Below are 18709 nucleotides of genomic sequence, written 5' to 3' on the forward strand. Positions count from 1 at the left end.
GCTACAGTGAGCTATGATGTCACCCTGCACTCTACCTGGGCAACAGAGTGAGACCCTATCTCAAAACAAACAAAAACCTAGATCATATTTTTCTTTTACCAATGCCGCTATGAAGGGTCCCAAGACTGTCATCATGTGGCTCCAAGATGCAACAGGAGAGGCCAGCATCTAGACATTCTTGAGGAAAGCAACCGGGCAACACATGCCAAGGACCACGAACATGCTGTCACTCAGAACTGAGCAAAGGTCATCCAGACACCCAACTTCCAACGGTTCTATCTCTAGGAGATGGATGAGCAGGGGACTTCCCTGCCTGATCAATACTGGTGATTGATTTCTACTCATGAAACACACGACAAAAATATACCAAAATAATTCCTGAAAATATTTGTTTCCTTTATCTTAAAATTTTCACTTACAGAAATCTAAGAAAACACCAACAAAGTATAATGCAATAAGATGCTCAATGAAGAATTATTTACGACAGTGAAAAACATGGAAATAACTTTACTATCTAACAAAAGAGATCCTAATGGGCCAGACAGAACGCGATGCCTCCATTTAGAATTATAACTCCAACGATGGTTCAGTTACTGGGAAAAAAAATTCTGCTATGCAGCTAAGAGGGAAAAAAGATTAAAAAAAATGATAAACTATGTTTAATGTAAAACTCTTAATATGAACAAAGCAGAAGGTAATGCTTTATCAAAGTGCAAAATGCAGTTTTATTAAGAATTATGGGCATCTTATTTTTCTTAAATCTACATTTTCTGAAGTGTGATTGTTTTGTCTTCATGTTTTAAAAAGCATACCCAAAGCATTTCATCAGCTACAGCACTCTATACAGATGTATTACCACTGCGAGGGCAGCTTATTCTTGCTTCAGACTGAGTAGAAGAGACACTCTAGATTAAGTCTGTCTTCCTATCCCTGGAGAGCGTGGCCATGGGGAGGGTCACCTCTCCTGGGGTTTGTATAAGGGTCCCATTTGGGCTGACCACAGAGCCCACCCGACTGTGCTGTTAGTAACAGACGGCTCTGCAGTAGAGCTATTTACACAAGGTACGTCCAGGAAATTCACTTTTTTCCAAATGCCCACCATCCAAGATTATGCTGCCCTCCAGAAACATGACAGTGTTCACTGGGAAGTAATGCTGTTACTGATTCTTCTACTTTATCATTCTTATTCTGAACATAGCAGTTTACAGAGGAAATTCCAACTAGAAACCATGCCCGTCTGAGGACACAATAGTTGACATACACCTTCTTTTTATCTGTAGGAACGATCTGTTTCCTTGGCGATGACTTCCAGACCCAACAAGGAAAACAGGTGACAGGGCTTCCTGAAATGGCCCTAAGGCTCTCCCTGAAGTGTACCCCTTGCAGGGAGGTGACTGACTGTAATTAAAGGAGATGTCACGGCATGTCCACCTGACCAGGCGATAAGACAAGGGTCATGCTTCTGGACCAACCTGCGGCCTGGACCCGCACAGCCAGGAGGGGACACAGGTTGGATGGCTCCGAAGGTGGCTGCATCACGTTAGTTGCCAGGTTTGCTCCCCAGGGGGAAACTCCTGCTGGCTGGGGGCGGAACCACACACAAGAGCTTGGCCATGTCCAGTGGGTTCATCGGGTCCACGTCCCTGCCCCCTGTCTCCCCTGCGCCCAGCAGACTGCCGGGCACATAGTACGTGCTCAGCAGGTGTTTGTTGAACTGGAGGGCGAAGGGCTTTTCCTGGCTGTGCAGCCTCTGGTGCTCCAGGAGGTGGGAGCTCCAGCTGAACGTCTCCCCGCACTCCCTGCACTTGAGCGCTCTCTCTCCGGAGTGGATCTTCTGGTGTTTGATGAGACAGTGGTTCTGGCTGAAGGCCTTGCCGCACTCGCGGCACTTGTAGGGCTTCTCGCCCGTGTGGATGCGCTGGTGCACGATGAGGGACGAGTGGCAGCTGAAGGCCTTCCAGCACCTGCTGCAGTCGAAAGGCTTCTCGCCGGTGTGGATGCGCTGGTGCACGATGAGGTAGGAGTGCGAGCTGAAGGCCTTGCCGCACTCGTTGCACTTGAAGGGCTTCTCGCCGCTGTGGATGCGCCGGTGCACGATGAGGTAGGCGTGGCAGCTGAAGGCCTTGCCGCAGTCGGCGCACCGGAAGGGCTTCTCGCCCGTGTGCGTCCTCTGGTGCAGCGTGAGGCGCGAGCGGCTGTTGAAGGCCTTCGCGCACTCGCCACACTTGAACGGCTTGTCCCCGTTGTGGATCTTCTCATGCACGGTGAGGGACGAGTGGCAGGTGAAGGCCTTGCCGCAGGCGCCGCACTTGTAGGGCTTCTCGCCCGTGTGGATGCGGTGGTGGCGCGTGAGGTGCGTGCGCTGGTTGAAGGCCTTGCCGCACTCGCCGCACTTGTAGGGCTTCTCGCCCGTGTGCACGCGCAGGTGCATGTTGAGCAGCGAGCTGCAGCTGAAGGCCTTGTCGCAGGCGCCGCACTTGTAGGGCCGCTCGCCCGTGTGGATGCGCTGGTGCACGTTGAGGGACGAGTGGCAGCTGAAGGCCTTACCACACTCGCCACAGAAGAAGGGCTTCTCGCCCGTGTGGCTGCGCCGGTGCTCCAGCAGGTTGGTGCTCCAGGTGAAGGCCTTGCCGCACTCGCTGCACTGGTAGGCCTTCTCCCGGCCGTGCCAGCGCTGGTGCAGCGTGAGCGACGAGCTCTGGCGGAAGGCCTTCCCGCACTCGCTGCAAGCGAACGGGCCAGCTCTGGCGCCTGCTGCCCGCTTGGGTGCGTGGGGGGACTTACCCGGCTCCCTGGACTCCAGAGGGTTTTCCCTGGTCCATGTCCTGGCCGGGCCTTCGGTTCCGTCCCCAGGGGACTGCACGTCCTTGCTGTGTCTGTCAGGACAGTGGCCTCCTGGGGGCATGCTCTGCTGGGCAGACAGGGCACACCTAAGCAGGAGATTCTCCTCGGACTCCCCGTGGCCTGACTCCGCAGAGACGGCCCTGGGGGTGGCGGATGCTGCCTGCCAGCGCTCAGTGGGGCCGGGCTGCAGAGCACCCGCCTGGCTCTCCCAGGCCCACGGAGCGTCTCCCAGGCCGGCTCCCAGGCCGGCTCCGTGAAGGCCCAGCCTGGGCGCTCGCCCCACAGCTGGCTCCAGGGACAGTTCTTTACAAACATCCGGCTGTTGGGAGGACTCCTCCGTCTCAGGCCCATGCGCCCATTCTGTAAGAAATGGGAAATGGAGTTTTCTGAGTAGGTGGAAACATGGCCCTGCAATTTGGTTTTGGGGGATTTTTTTTGAGATACGGTCTCACTGTGTCACCCAGGATGGAGTGTACTGGCTCTATCATAGCTCACCACAGCCGCAAGCTCCTGGGTTCAAGCTGTCCTCACGCCTCAGTCTCCAGAGTAGCTGGGATCACAGGCATGCACCACCATGCCTGGCTAATTTTTTCTATATACTTTTAGTTGGCTGATTAATTTCTTTCTATTTCTTGTTCAGGCTGGTTTCAAACTCCTGGCCTTGAGCAGTCCTCCTGCCTCAGCTTCCCAGAATGCTAGGATTACAGGCATGAGCCACTGCGCCTCAGGCTAACTCTTTTAATTTTTGTAGAGATAGGGTCTCACTATGTTGCCAAGCTCATCTTGAACTCCTGGCCTCAAGCAATCCTCCCACCTTGGCTTCCCAAAGTGCTGGGATTACAGGCATGAGCCATAGGACTTGGCTGGGGATTCAGATGAGAGCGGACCTAGGGACCCAGATAAGCCCAGAAAAGAGAGCAGCAGCCAACGGAGACAAAGAGCTCAGAGACATGAAGGCAGAGAGACAAAGGACAGTGCCCAGGATGAGATGGGTAAGCGACGCAAGAAGGGAGGGAGAGGAACAAATGGGAAGGAGCCACCAGATAGCGCAAAGACTAGAGAGGCAGAAGAGCCCAGGGGATCCAAAAAGAGCAGCTTCAAGCAAGTGCCCAGGATGGGGCTGAGAAAGGGGCAAGCTCAGGGTCTGGAGACCAGGATTTCATTCATTCGTGGGAACACTGATGGACTGCTGCCTGTCAAAGCCATGTTGGGTGCTGGGGGTAAACACAGGGTAAATGCAAGTCTAAAAAAATAAATCATGCACCAGCATCCTCTTCAGAACACTGGGAATTGCAAATGCTTTCTCTGTCTCACAGGCCTCAGGTCTTTTCAGGAGCTCAATAAGCTTTGTGCCAGCTCTGCATCCTGATGTCCTCCTCGGAGTCCCTGTGAAATGGGGACACAGAGCAGGAGGGTGCATTCTGCCTGCCTCTGTGGGAGTCCAGTCCAAGATGTACCTCTACCCGGTGCACCAGGCTGAAGCTGCCTGGTTCTGTAAAAGGGGTTGGTTTCTTTCTGTGCCCTGCATGGCATCTGGTTAAATACTTATTCAAAAAGATTTTCTGGGCTAGCAGGAGATCTTACTTCTAACTCTATCTTCCCTAACAGCTTTGAGGACTGCAGACTAGTGTAATAGAGAGAGGTGCATGGTAGCACTGCGTGGGGCCCCAAGCTGTCTGAAGTGGCTGGGCAGGGGGAACTGGCCCTGACAGGACAGACAGCAGGCAACCAGGCGGAGGTGGAACAGCGTGTGCAGAAGCTCAGAGGTGAGAGTAAGATGAGGATGAGATGTGCAGAGGAGAAGGCTAAGAGGTGGCCCTGGCAAGGTGGACGGGTGCTGGGACATGAGGCACCTGACCCAGAGGGTGGTGTGATAACAATGCATCTTTTTTTTTTTTTTTTTGAGACAGAGTCTCACTTTGTTGCCCAGGCTAGAGTGAGTGCCGTGGCGTCAGTCTAGCTCACAGCAACCTCAAACTCCTGGAGGATCGCTCAAGCGATCCTCCTGCCTCAGCCTCCCGAGTAGCTGGGACTACAGGCATGTGCCACCATACTCGGCTAGTTTTTTCTATATATATTAGTTGGCCAATTAATTTCTTTCTATTTATAGTAGAGATGGGGTCTCGCTCTTGCTCAGGCTGGTTTTGAACTCCTGACTTCGAGCAATCTGCCCACCTCCGCCTCCCAGAGTGCTAGGATTACAGGCGTGAACCACCGCGCCCGGCCAACAATGCATCTTAAAAATGGCTCTGGTGGCTTATAAGGAGGGTGGAACAAGCTGGTCGCCAGGAGACTGGTTAAGGAGACCCTCTAAAAAATCCAGGTGAGAAATGGCAACCTCTGCAGAGGCTGTGAGAATGACATGGAGTGGCAGATTCAAGAAATATTTAGGAGCTGACGTTGACTGTGCTCCTTGCCGCTGACCGAAGACGGCAGGAGGAGGACAGAGGAGAGGGTGAGCAGGCCAAGCCTGGGTGGATGGTGGAAGCTTTTAGAAAAGCAGGGATGGGAAGAGGAAAGGCCAGTTCTGAGTCTGGTTTCAGGCACGTGAGCAGAGGCCCCCACAATGGCTAGTGACACAGGGCTGCAGCGACGCCAATGCTGGGCAGGTGGTCGAGAGTCCATTAAGGCACACCGGGCAGGGAGAGAAGGGCTGAGGGCGGAAAAAAGTCGTTTTGGCAGCAGGAGGGGCTGGTGCCGCAACAGGGCATCCACGTCACTCTAGACACTGTGCGGTCAGCGAAGGGCGCGTGCTGGTGCTCACCATGGCACGGTGAGTGCAGAGAGCGAGAGTCCAAAGCCTGTGCTGCAATTCCAGGGGCGTGTGTGGTTTTTAAAAAATATCTGTCCATACACAGGGGAGCAGCTGTGAGGAAATACAGAGAAATGAAATGGGTTATCGCTGTGCAGAAAGATTATGGGAGATTTCAAGATTTCTCTGTATTATCCTATTTTCAGTATAAACATATAGTAACCAAACAAAAACATTAATTTTTTAAAAGCTCTGTTCTCTTTTGGCAAAGAGAACAGAGACAGCAGCAGAGGCTGGGGTGAGAAAGAAAGTGCAGGAAGCTGGGGCTACAGGTGCCATGCAGGGGGTGACTGGGGTGGTGGGGGGGCTAGGACTGCGGAGGGGCCGCCTCGTCTCAACCCTAGCCACCCTGGCCCCGCACACGGACAGTCCTGTGGCTCTGTGTCTAACTGCACCGTGGTAGCCTTTCCCACAAAGAGGTATGTGTTCCACGCTTCCCAGATGCCCAACATGCTCAGCAGTCACTGTCCACTAAGTTAAGCTGAAATTATATAATTCATTTATTCATTAACTGACTCAGAAAGAAGTCTATGGAAAAAAAGTCAAAGAAAAAAACAGACCACCTTTTGCCTAGGACCTGTTCCTGGCCTCTTTCACTTGGGAAGGCTGGCACCTTGGCTGTGGCCCAGTGGACGTAGCTGACCCTGACCCTAACCCTGACCCTGGCCTGACCAGTGCCACCTCCCAGTGTCTCCTTACTGCTCCTGTCCCTTCTTCTCAGTGAGCAGAGCCTCAACCCCAACCCCACACACACTTCCCATCCCCTGGCAAATGCCATTTGTTAAATATCTCCATCCACATGGTGCTACTCCTATGCCCCCCGCCCACCACCAGCAGACAGGCATCTTGACGGGCTCTGTTCACTGCTGTCTTCCCCGTACAGGTCCTGCACATAGTCGGTGCTCAATACATGCTGGAGGGAGGAAGGCGGAAGTGTCTAGCAGGGGCCCTGGGAAGGCAGAGGGAGCAAGGGCAGTGGGAACATGGAAGGAAAACCAGGGCCACGTGAGGAGGTGAGGAGGAGGCACCGCAGGCAGGGCCAGTACCCATCCACCTGTGTCGCCCGCTTACCTGGACGAGACCCTCCAGGGACTTCTCTCTGCACCTGCCACGGCTCCTCGCCTCGTTCCAGATGGGAGATCACATCTGGCTTGTAGACCAGAGGCCCTGCTCATGGGAGAAAGCAGTGGGCCTGGGTGCCAAGGCGCTCCAGGGCCAGCCAGCCTATGGGACGCCTCATTAACAACAGAGGGCATGTGAAGTGTACACCATCGCCTGGCAACAGGAAGCCCCCTGGGCCCTAGAGTGGTGAAGGGCCTCAGACATGGAACCCAAATAAATGCTATGAAGATGCCACACATGCTGACACCCTCCCTTCACTGCATGAGGACAGCTGCAGGGCAGGCCGGGCTCTAGTCCTCCCTCCCTTCCCTGCCCCCTGCTCTGAGACCAGGGGAGATTCCCAGTGAGGATGCCACCAGCTACCATGCTGCCCACTGGGGACTTCTGGCATGGCAGAGGCCCCTGGCCACAAGTGCCTGGAGGCAAAGGCCATGTTTCCCACATCGTGACACCAGGGCTGATACTAAAGGGACCCCTGGTAATATCTACCATGTGGGAGAAGCTGAGAGCAGAAGCCCAGCCTCCAGGGAGCCCCTTACCGAGGGCAAGGAGGTTCTGGTAGTTCTCCAACATCACATCCCGGTACAGGGCCCTCTGTGGGGAGTCCAGCTGACCCCACTCCTCCTGGGTGAAATCCACAGCCACATCCTTGAAAGTCACGGATTCCTGAAATGACATGAACATTCTCACTCACCCAGGACAGGAATGATGCTGTTTCCATGGTTCCCAGGGAGCTACAGATTGATTAAGGACCTTATGAGTAAAGGGAAACCCTCAGTTGACCTTCTCCCAAGCACAGAAGGTTGTGCTGTAGGCGTTGACCAGGGCTGAGCTGGGGACCAGGGGCAGGGAGCGGGGCTGGGAATCAGCACACATGCCCCCGGCCAGCTTTCCGGACTGGAAGAGTCTGAAAGGACACTGGTGGGCCCTGGCAACTCAAGGTGGGGCTCGTGGCTGCTGCACTATACATCACATCCTAGGTGAGATGCTATGCTTTCCTGGGTCAAGAATTTTCAACTTAAAAAACTTGAAAGAGAGGCCGGGCGTGGTGGCTCAAGCCTGTAATCCTAGCACTCTGGGAGGCCGAGGCGGGCGGATTGCTCGAGGTCAGGAGTTCGAAACCAGCCTGAGCAAGAGCAAGACCCCGTCTCTACTATAAATAGAAAGAAATTAATTGGCCAACTAATATATATATATATATAAAAAATTAGCCGGGCATGGTGGCGCATGCCTGTAGTCCCAGCTACTCGGGAGGCTGAGGCAGAAGGATTGCTTGAGCCCAGGAGTTTGAGGTTGCTGTGAGCTAGGCTGACGCCATGGCACTCACTCTAGCCTGGGCAACAAAGAGAGACTCTGTCTCAAAAAAAAAAAAGAAAAAAAAAACTTGAAAGAGGCTCGGCGTGGTGGCTCATGTCTGTAATCCTAGCACTCTGGGAGGCCAAGGCAGGTGGATCATTTGAGCTCAGGAGTTCGAGACTAGCCTGAGCAGGAGCGAGACCCCGTCTCTACTAAAAAAATAGAAAGAAATTAGCTGGACACACACACACAAATATATATATATATATATATGTATATATATATAAAATTAGCTGGGCATGGTGGCACATGCCTGTAGTAGACCAAGCTACTTGGGAGGCTGAGGCAGGAGGATTGCTTGAGCCCAGGAGTTTGAAGTTGCTGTGAGCTAGGCTGACGCCACGGCAACAGAGTGAGACTCTGTCTCAAAAACAAAAAAACTTGAAAGAATACTACAAAATACTCAGCGACTCTAATCAAAACTCACTATTGGAAAGGATCTAACTCAATTAGAAACCATCATCGTATTCTATGGAAGGAAACCTTGCATGTGTCAGCAAGCTCTGTGCCCCGAGGGGCCAAGAGCCCACTTGGAGTCCTCATCTGGTTGTCTTCTGCTCCTTCTTGCCTCATACCTCCCTGTTCCACGAGGCCTGCTCTCCCCGCTGCCACCCCACCCCAGACTTGCTTGTCTCAAAAAAAAACCCAAAAAAACCCCAGTATACTAGAATAGTATTTGTTTACCTCAAAACAAGGCATTAAGGGAAGAACAGAGAAACAAAAAAGACACAAGACATAGAAAACAAATAGCAAAAAGTGAGATGTAAATCCAACCATAGTTGGATTAAATGCGAATGGTCTAAATGCTCTAATTAAAAGGAGGAGACTGTCAACCGGAATAAAAAAGCAAGACCCAACTATATGCCAGCTACAGAAACCCACTTTAAATACAAAGATAACTATAGGTTAAAAGTAAAAGGATTGAAAAAGATATACCCTGCAAACACTAATCAAAAGAAAGCTGAATTGGCTGTATTAACAAAGTTAATTTCGGAGTGGCCGGGCATGGTGACTCACACCTGTAATCCTAGCACTCTGGGAGGCCAAGGCTGGCAGATTGCTCAAGGTCAGGAGTTCTAGACCACCCTGAGCAAGAGCAAGACCCTGACTCTATAAATAGAAAGAAATTAATTGGCTAAGTAAAAGAAAAAAAATATATATATAAATTAGCCGGGCATGGTGGTGTATGCCTGTAGTCCCAGCTACTCGGGAGGCTGAGGCAGGAGGATTGCTTGAACCCAGGAGTTTGAGGTTGCTGTGAGCTAAGCTGACACCACAGCACTCTAGCCTGGGCAACAGAAGTGAGACTGTAGCAAAAAAAAAAAAAAAAAAAGTTAATTTCAGAGAAATATTCATATCATCAGACATAAAGAGAGACATTACATAATGATAAAAGGGTTGATTTTTTTTAATAACAGTATTATTTTTATTATAACAGTTATTTTTTTAATAACAGTATTATTCAACTTGACTTAACTGATATTTATAGAACATTCTAGCTAACAAAAGCAGAATATATATTCAAGTGCACACAAAACATTTACCAAAATAAGCCACACTCTGGGAAATAAAATAAGTCTTAGTAAATTAGAAAGAATTTAAATTATTCAAAGTTCATTCTCTGACTACCACAGAATTAAATTAGAAATCAGTAATAGGAAGCTATCTGGAAAATACCCTAAATATTTGGAAATTAAATAACACACTCCAAAATAACACATGACTGAGAAAAAAAAGTCAAGAGAAAAATTAGAAACTATTTCAAACTGAATAAAAAAGAAAATAGAACATAACAAAAGTTGTAGGGTGGAGATAAGGCAGTGCTTAGATTAAATTTACAGCATTCCAGCTACTCAGATGTTGAGGCAAGAGGATCACTTGAGCGCAGGAATTTGAGGTTGCAGGGAAATATGTATGCACCACTTTACTCTGGGCGTCAGACAGCAAGACTTTGTCTCTAAATTTACAGCATTGAATGCTAATATAAGAAAAGGAAAAAAGTGTCAAATCAGTATCTAATTTTCAATCTTAAGAAACCAAAGTAAAGGAAGGAGATAATAAGAACCTGAAATCTATGAAATAGAAAACAGAAAACTAATAAAACCAAAAAATGGTTCTTTTTTTCTTTCCTTTTTTTTTTTTTTATGACAAGGTCTTGCTCTGTTGACCAGGCTGGAGTACAGTGGTGTCATCATAGCTCACTGTAACCTCAAACTCCTGGACCCAAGTGATTCTCCCAGAGTGCTAGGATTACAGGCGTGAAGCACCGTGCCTGGCCCCAAAAGGTGGTTCTTTGAAAAGATAAATAAAATTGACAATTAAACATATATTTAGTATATGACTCAGCTATTTCACACCTAGCTATTTATTCAAAAGAAATGAAAACACATGGCAATATTGCACTTAAACATCTATAGCAGATTAATTGGTAACAGCCAAAACCTGCTAACAACCTAAATGTCCATCAGCTGGCAAATAGATGAACAAATTGTATCATATCCGTCCCATGGTGTTATAGGCTGAATTGTGTGCCCTTCCCCCAGCTCCCATGTTGAAGTCCCAACACCCAGTACCTCAAAATGTCAATGTATTCGGAGAGGTAATTAAGTTAAAATAAATTCATTGTAGTGGGCCCTAATCCAGTATAACTAGTGTCCTCATAAGGAGAGGGTATTTGAACAGATGCATGGATGGAGGTAAGACCATGTGAAGATGCAGAGAGAAAGAAGGTGGCCGTCTTCCAGCCAAGCGGAGAGGCCTCAGAAGAAATCAACCCTGTCGAAACCTTGATTTCAGACCTCTAGCCTTTAGAACTGAGAGAAAATAAATTTCTGGTGGTTAAGCCCCCTAGTTTGTGGTACTTTGTCACAGCAACCACAGCAGACTAATACAAATGGAGTATTACTCAGCAATGTAAAGGAACACACTACTGATTCACACAGCTGCATGGATGAACTCAAAAGCATGAGCTAAGTGATGTAAGTCAGAGACAAAAGACTACATAGCATATAATTCCATACAGAATTCTTTAAAAGGCAAAACTATAGCGGTTGCCAAGAGGCGAGGGGAGAGGACTGAATGCAAAGTGGCACGAGGAAATTTTTGGATGATGGAAATGTTCCATACCACCATTATGGTGCTGGTGACACAACTGTGTACATTTGCCAAAATTCATCAAATCATAAACTTAAAATCGGAGAACTGTGCTGCATATATAAGTTACACCTCAATAAACCTGACTCCAAAAAGCACTGGATTTTAGGGAGATGAGAAGGTGATGGTGAGGACAGATGCTGAGAACACACCCCTAACTGAAGCACACAGGCATGGAAGAGGATGGTGGCTGCACTGGTGGAGGGAAGGAGAAAATGGGCTGAAATAAAGCTCCGGAGGCATTGGAATGCGGTGCTGACTGTGGGGCAGACAGTGGGGGCTACATGGCATCAGTGTGGGGGCATCAACCAGCTAAGAGTAGGGTAGGGTCTCAGCCCAGCACAGGCCCTCTGAGGGTGTCTCCCACCAGCTGGGAGAAGCCCGTGTCCAATGTGTTTTCATTCTGCAGGAAAGGGAACAAAATGCCCAGGTCATGTGAGTGGGACTCAATGCTCATGTGGTAATGAGCCAGCAGAGAAGTCAGAACTGACTCTGTGAGATGTTCCAGGAGACCAGTAAACCGAGACCATGAGTGTGCAGGAGACTGTTTGGAGAGTCAAACGTGAGGAGTACTCAGGAGAGAGGATAGGTTACACAAACATCTGAAACACTAGTATTTTAGGAATAATACATACGCACAAGAAGGGCACTATCACCTTGAGGTAGCTGCACACACTCACATGCACACACATTTTTGGTTGAACCATGTGAAGGTGAGTTGCAGCTGACATCTCCCCTATGTTCTTCAGCTTGTATCTCCCATGGGTATTCTCTCACATCATCACAGTACCATCTTCACACCAAAGAAATTCACTATTGATACAATATTCTGTAACATAACAACCCATTGTCAAATTTTCTCATTGTCCCAAACTGCTTTTTATCAATCTTTTTTTGGATCTCTGCTCCAATCAAGGATCATGCATTGAATTTGACTGTCATATCTCGAGTGTTTCCTAGGACCAGGCTGCATTCTAACACACTGTGGAAGCCAGGCACATCTCATGAGACATGTCTTAGAGCTTTTTCTGTCTGTCAGCCACCCTCACCTCTTTCGAATGAGAGAGTGACAAAACCACAAATCCTAAAAAAATAAAAATCAAAGGACCCTCAACCCTCCAGACCTTTTTCTACACTGCACTCTCCTTGTCAACTGCACCCTTCCAAATACCACCATGGCATGCAGTAGTTTAGGAGGCAAAACAAAATAAGGAGCAAAGTCCAAAGTCTATAAAAGGTGGCATCTGGTTTCCACTTAGCGCAGAAGTGGCCCCTGTGCCAATTCCCTGTTGAGTTCCCAGATTCTCTAAACCTCCAGGTCTATCCGGGGAGGCCCCACGTCAGGGACCGTGTCCCCTATTGTCGTCATCTCACCCCAGTGCTGCAGTGCCGTCCTTCCTCAGCTGTTCCGCATGCCTTACCTGATTCCATTCCAGCAAACTCCCCCAAACAAGGACCAGCCACTTGCAAACATCCCCGGGGTCTGCATCAACCCCCTGCCACCATGTGGAGATAAGCAAAGTGACCTCACGTGAGATGTCACCTACTTGCTCAGGTTCCACTAAAAACACTTCTCAGAGCTCCCAGAGCAGTGCTGGGCATACAGCTTCTGGCCACTGACCCATTGAATCTGGCTGGAAGGGACATTCAAGAAGATTCCTTTCCAGTGCGCACACCTGGGACAATATCCAGACTCTTCAACTGGAGCTATTCCTGCTGCCTGGACCGCAGGGCAGGTCCCCAGGTGAAGGTCTGAGGATGACTGCAGATCCAGGGCCGGGGAAGGAAGGTCCCAACCCTCTTCATAAAGAAGGGAGAAAAGACAGCCACTCACCTCACACCTGGCTTCCAGAAGTCCCCAACCCAATATATCCCCTGGATTCTCTTTGAGAGAAACAGCAGGATCCTGACAGGAAAGAACTGGGGAAAGAGAAATGAGTCAAGGGGGCTGCTCTGCCCACAGCCACCTGGCTCAAGGCTCAGCTAAAGCCCACCCCCTCGGGCAAAGGTGGGAATCAGACGCGGGGACTGTCCAGGCAGGTGGTGGGTACGAGCCCCAACAGCCAGCACACACTAATACAGCATCAGGGCTTGATTCTTTCTGCCTGGGTTTCAGACACTTCAACTAATGAGGAAGAACACAGCCATTCCCTTCCTCCCCCCAAACCTGTTTGAGTGGGAACAAGTGGTTGCTCAGTGAAGAAGCAGGCCTGATAAGCTGGCTGGGTGAGGGCACCAGCCTGACCTCTCTGAGTGTCAGCATCCTCAAGTGCAAATCCACACAGACTCACTGACAAAAAGAGCGCAGTTGTACCTGTCTCCTCTGGCTTCTGGGCCGAAGTCTCCATGGCCCCCTCGCCAGCGTCCCCGGAGGAGTGTGCAGCTCCGTGGCCTCCTGGTCCCCAGGCCCAGGGAAGCAAGTCCTACCTCTGGGGCTCAGACAGCGGCCTGCAGGGGAGCCTCGCGGGGTCGCCGCGCGCTCACAGCCGCAGGACCTCACGCACGGGGCCCCTCCCCGCCCCCCGGCGGCGGCCGCGCTCAGGCGGGCTCCGCGGACACCCCGCCCCCCACACCGGGCTCGTCCCCGTCGCGCCCGTCGCCTGACACACCCGCGCCCCACACCGGGCGCGTCCCCGTCTCCATCACACGCGCCCGCACACCGGGCCAGTCACACACGCCCCCGGAGAACCCGCGCTCGGGGACCGGGGCCAGGCCGCCAGCGAGAAGGGAGCTCGGCTGGCAGATAGGTCCCTGAGCAGACGGAGGAAACGACCGACGGTCGGGCGGACCCGCGAGTGACCGGACCGGCCTCCCACAAAAGGACAGCTAGCTCCACAAAGAGCAGCCCGGCGGCCGCCACGGGAAAGTGCGCATGCACGGAACGGATTCGAACTACACCTCCCGGCCGCCTTTGCGCCGCGCATGCGTAAAACTCCCCCCCCCAGGCTCCAAATCTCGGACCTCCCTGGCAACCCGACCCAGAAAGAGCTTGTAGCAAGCACAGTTTCGGGAAACTTAGTTCTGGCCACTACCCTCCTTGCTGCGGAAGGCTCTCTGTATCTCGATGTGGGCCCAGTGCGGGGCCACTGCTTGGGTGTCTGATTGCTGGCGTAGCGGGAGAGAGATGCCCAGGAGCCAGGAATTGTGTGTCCGTTCATCCACGTCTCCAGGTGCAGTCAGGTACCCTTCGCTGCACACCTGTGTGCAGGAAAGGCTGAGGCCCTAGGGATACAGGCGGTGGTGGGCTTGCCCTCGAGGGGCTTCCTGGGGGTCCTGCCCCCGCTGTTCCTTCTGGGAGCCGGGCTCCAGATTTGGGAGAGCCCTAGCCCTGCTCCCAGGTAGGCCAGGTGCCCCTCACTGCAGTCCACCCTCCGGCGCTGGGGATGGAGAGTCTGGGTGGCGGCCCAGTCTTCGCCCAGTCCTCTGACATTAACGCAGTGATAATGCCAACAGCAGCAACAGCAAGTAGGTACTGAACACTGAACACACGCCAGGCATGCTTCTAAGAGCTGGACATGTATTTTCTGGCAGAATTCACAGCAGCCCAGTGAGGTTTGCTAACTATTATTACCCCCATTTTAGAGATGAAGAATCTGTAGTACAGGTAAGCAGGGTAACTTGTCCCAAGTCACACAGCCAGGAGGAGGTTGAGTAACTCCAGAACTGAGGTTCATTACCAGAATTCCTACTGAGAGTTGGTCAGGGGTAGAGTAGGGTTTTCTATGTGTTGACATATAGCTGTGTTGGAGACTAAGACCCTCCACATTCCAACGACTTGTCCTACGAGCCTAAGACGAAAATAGCACCCAGCCCTCCAGCTATAGTTTGTTCCCGACCCCCTGCCAGGTTGGCTTTGAGTGATCCAGCACAAACAGCTTCCGGTGCCATTGGGATGCTGATTGGGGCTGATTAGCCCACACCCAAGCCTCATCATCCCCCCACTCTATTTTTCTGTTTCTACTTCCTTGTTTCTATATATAAAACCTACTAAAAATCCAAGTAAAGTAGACCTTGACAACCCTTTGCTTGGTCTCGTTCCTTTCTCTCGCCCATCTCTTTCAGGGCCCATCTCTTTCAGGCACGGTCCCCCTCGCCCCTCGCGAGTAACAAAAGGTCCCTCGGGCCGGGACATAGCTGTTGACTTACAGGTCTGGTCTGAGTCTTTATATGTGCTCATGTGTATGCGTGTGTCTCACTGTGGTCACACAGGTCTGAATGAATGACTAGGTGTACATTTATGCATGTGCTCCTCTGTATGTTCATCTTTTTTGAAATTTTTTATTCTTTAATTTTTTAATAAATACACTAACAATCCTTGCTTCAAATGTATGTTCATCTTTATGTGACTGTTTTTGGATGGTTCATAGTATCATCTATGTCTCACTGCCTGAATATGTTTGTATGACAGACATATGCATTATACAGGTAAATATGTAATGGATATTGCATGGATGAATCCGTAGACCTGTGTGTGTGGCTGTCCTCTCAAAATTCTAGTTTGCATGTGAGCGGGTATGCACCTCTCTAAGTTGGTGGGACTGTGGATCTCACAGGTCCAGTTGTAATGTGTGTATTGTTGACGGAAAAAAAGCCAAACTCTGTAAAATAATTTTAAAGAGATTTATTCTGAGCCAAATTTGAGGACCATGACCCGGAGCCACTGCCCAGAGGCCTTGGGCAAGTGGACTCGCCGTGGCTGGGTTACAGTTCAGTTTTATACATTTTCAGAGAGACAGCGGTTACAGGCAAAGTCACAAATCAATACATGAGAGGCACACATTGGTTTGGCCCAAAAAGGTGGGACATCTCGAAGCGGGGGCTTACAGGTTATAGGTGGGTTTAAAGATTCTTTGGCTGGCAATTGGCTGAGAGAGTTAGACTTTATCTAGACCAGAAAGGATATGCTTATTTTAAGATAAGGGTATGAGCACTCTGGGAGGTCCAGACAGGAGGACATTTTAAATTTACAATAGGAGCCTGCTAGGATGCTTGAGTTAAGATATTTTAAATTTATGATAGGCATCTGCTAGGATGCTTGAGTTAAGACAGGGGCTTCTTATCTTTTAGGTGATGTTAATGCCATACCAGAATCAGGTCAGGAAGTAAACCACTGCTTCGTTTGGTTAACAAAAGCCACTTAGTGGGAATTTACCGTTTGTCAGCCTAACCCTGCTGGCCTCCTTACCATTTGCCAGCCTAACCCAGCTGGCCTCCTTAGGAAGGAGTTTTTAGCAAAAAATTAGAGTTCAGTCCTCAGTATGTAACCTTACCAGATTAATCTGGAAACTTTTTATAACAAAATTGTGAATTATTTTTCATTTGCTGTGGACACCAAGGTTGAATGTTATGGAACCTGAGCATGCCCAGATGAATCAAGAGTGCAATCACAGGTGGAGCCTAAGTGCTCAGACTGAAGAACAGGAACTGAATTAAGAAGAAGACACCACATGGTAAGATCTAGGAGTCAATTACATTGAGCCCTGGAGTCACCTCAATGGCAGGATCCAGTCATTTGAGGCCTCATTGCTCTATAACTATAAAATCTGCCCCAACCCCCAGCGTGGGGAGACAGATTTGAGCCCAACTCCTGTCTCTTTATTCAGCTGCCTGGCAATAAACCTTTCTCACTGCAAAAACCTGGTGCTTTGGTGTATGGCTTTGTATTGTGCTCAGGTAAACAGACCTAGTTTGGTACAGTGGCATGTGTGCCTATATGTGCTCCTATGTATGTCATTGGGTGTGTGTGTTGACTCATAGTGTTCATCAGTGTGCATCTTTGTGTACATACCCCTGTGTACATATGTATGTCACTGTGGCACTCACAGAACTGGTGTGTCTGTATATAAACCAGCATAATCCCAGGGATTCTATATTGAGTGCTCTGTCCACCTATGTCTCTCTGCCTAGGTAATAAGGCTGTAGTGACAGGGATGTGTCTAGCCTGAAAAGATAGAGTGGATGAGAAGATGTTTTTATTGATTTCTGTTGATTGTAGAATTCCAGGGCTGGGAAAGGCACTTAAATCAAGATTATTTAGCCCAAGATTCTCACTTAGATAAAAAGAGGTCCCTTTTTCCTTTTCTTTTTTCATTTCTTTTCTAGATAGGGTCTTGCTGTGTTGCCCAGGCTAGAGTGTAGTAGCAATTCCCAGACATGATCCCACTACTGATCAGCAGAGGAGTTTTGACCTGCTTCATTTTTGACTTGGGCTGGTTCATTCCTGCCTAGGCCACCTGGTGGTTTGTTGCTCTGGGAGGTCACCATAATGATGCTGAACTTAGAGCAGACATGCAATCGGCATAGTGCACTACTGCTCAGAACTCCTGAGCTCACATGATCCTCCCGCCTCAGCCTCCCTAGTAGCTGAGACTACAGGCATGCCCACCATGCCTGACTTCCAGGTAAAGTCTTGAGGGCTGACTAGCAGGGCCTCAAAGAAATATGAGTATATATGCCATTTTTAAAAGCAAAAATATTTTAAAGACCAAAACACATGAATTATGTCTTTATGTCATTATGTCATTAAATATTTGGTGTTACAATCTAAAAAATGTTTTTAAAACCTGTTCAGACCCATGCTCTTGCCAATAACAATTCTAAACTTGCACAGAGGAATAAATCTAAAGCAGAAAGCAATAGCCTTAAGGGGCTGATGATATCACAGGTCAGAGTTTGAGGGACTTCCAGAATGGTTCTAAATTGAGAGGGAAAGTCCAGGAACAGAGAAAGCCAAATAGAAGTAAGCCTCAAACTCTGCACAGAAATTACTCTCAGGCCAGGCACGGTGGTTAACGCCTGTAATCCTAGCACTATGGGAGGCTGAGGCAGGCAGATTGCTTGACGTCAGGAGTTCGAAACCAGCCTGAGCAAGAGCGAGACCCCATCTCTACTATAAATAGAAAGAAATTAATTGGTCAACTAATATATATAGAAAAAATTAGGCCGGGCATGGTGGCTCACACCTGTAATCTTAGCACTCTGGGAGGCCGAGGCCGGCAGATTGCTCGAGGTCAGGAGTTCAAAACCAGCCTAAGCAAGAGTGAGACCCCGTCTCTACTATAAATAGAAAGAAATTAATTGGCCAACTGATATATATAGAAAAAATTAGCCGGGCATGATGGCGCATGGTGGCGCATGCCCGGCTACTCGGGAGGCTGAGGCAGAAGGATCGCTTGAGCCCAGGAGTTTGAGGTTGCTGTGAGCTAGGCTGACGCCACGGCACTCACTCTAGCCTGGGCAACAAAGCGAGACTGACTCAAAAAAAAAAAGAAAAAGAAATTCCTCTCAAATCCTTGAATGACTCCTACATGGTACAAGACTCCAAGGAATCCAAGGAAAAGCATTTGTTGGAAGCTGAAACACTGAGTGGAGATTTCAGTAGAATTTGGCATTCAAATTTCACTAAGGAATTTCTTAAATACC

At 49.5% G+C, this 18709-nt stretch overlaps 1 protein-coding gene across 3 annotated transcripts; it reads right to left on the minus strand.

Annotated features, from left to right (window-relative positions):
• Nucleotides 1-375: 375 nt before the first annotated feature.
• On the minus strand, nt 376-14976 carry ZNF74 (zinc finger protein 74). 3 transcript variants are annotated; one of them, XM_075996776.1, is made up of 6 exons: nt 13602-14976; nt 13122-13207; nt 7318-7444; nt 6728-6823; nt 5609-5710; nt 376-3204 (listed from the first exon to the last, which is right to left on the minus strand). In XM_075996776.1, the coding sequence occupies exons 1-6, from the start codon at nt 13633-13635 to the stop codon at nt 1541-1543; spliced, it is 2109 nt and encodes a 702-aa protein (XP_075852891.1). In that variant the 5' UTR covers nt 13636-14976; the 3' UTR covers nt 376-1540. The 3 variants fall into 3 exon arrangements, with proteins under 3 accessions (XP_075852891.1, XP_012632081.1, XP_012632080.2); XM_012776627.3 differs by lacking the exon at nt 5609-5710; XM_012776626.2 differs by lacking the exons at nt 13122-13207; nt 13602-14976 and having other exon boundaries at nt 7318-8252.
• Between the last annotated feature and the right edge of the window lie 3733 nt (nt 14977-18709).

This window comes from Microcebus murinus, chromosome 22 (assembly GCF_040939455.1).
Source record: "Microcebus murinus isolate Inina chromosome 22, M.murinus_Inina_mat1.0, whole genome shotgun sequence".
NCBI lineage: Eukaryota > Metazoa > Chordata > Mammalia > Primates > Cheirogaleidae > Microcebus > Microcebus murinus.

Bases quoted from the DNA above. Each gene is read 5' to 3' on its own strand.
- ZNF74 (XM_075996776.1), bottom strand. From the start codon at position 13,635: ATGGAGACTTCGGCCCAGAAGCCAGAGGAGACAG. The intron at 7,445-13,121 runs GTGAGTGGCTGT...ATGTCATTTCAG, and splicing joins TTCTGGAAGCCAGGTGTGAG to GAATCCGTGACTTTCAAGGA. The intron at 3,205-5,608 runs GTGAGCACCAGC...CATTTCTTACAG, and splicing joins TCTGCACTCACCGTGCCATG to AATGGGCGCATGGGCCTGAG.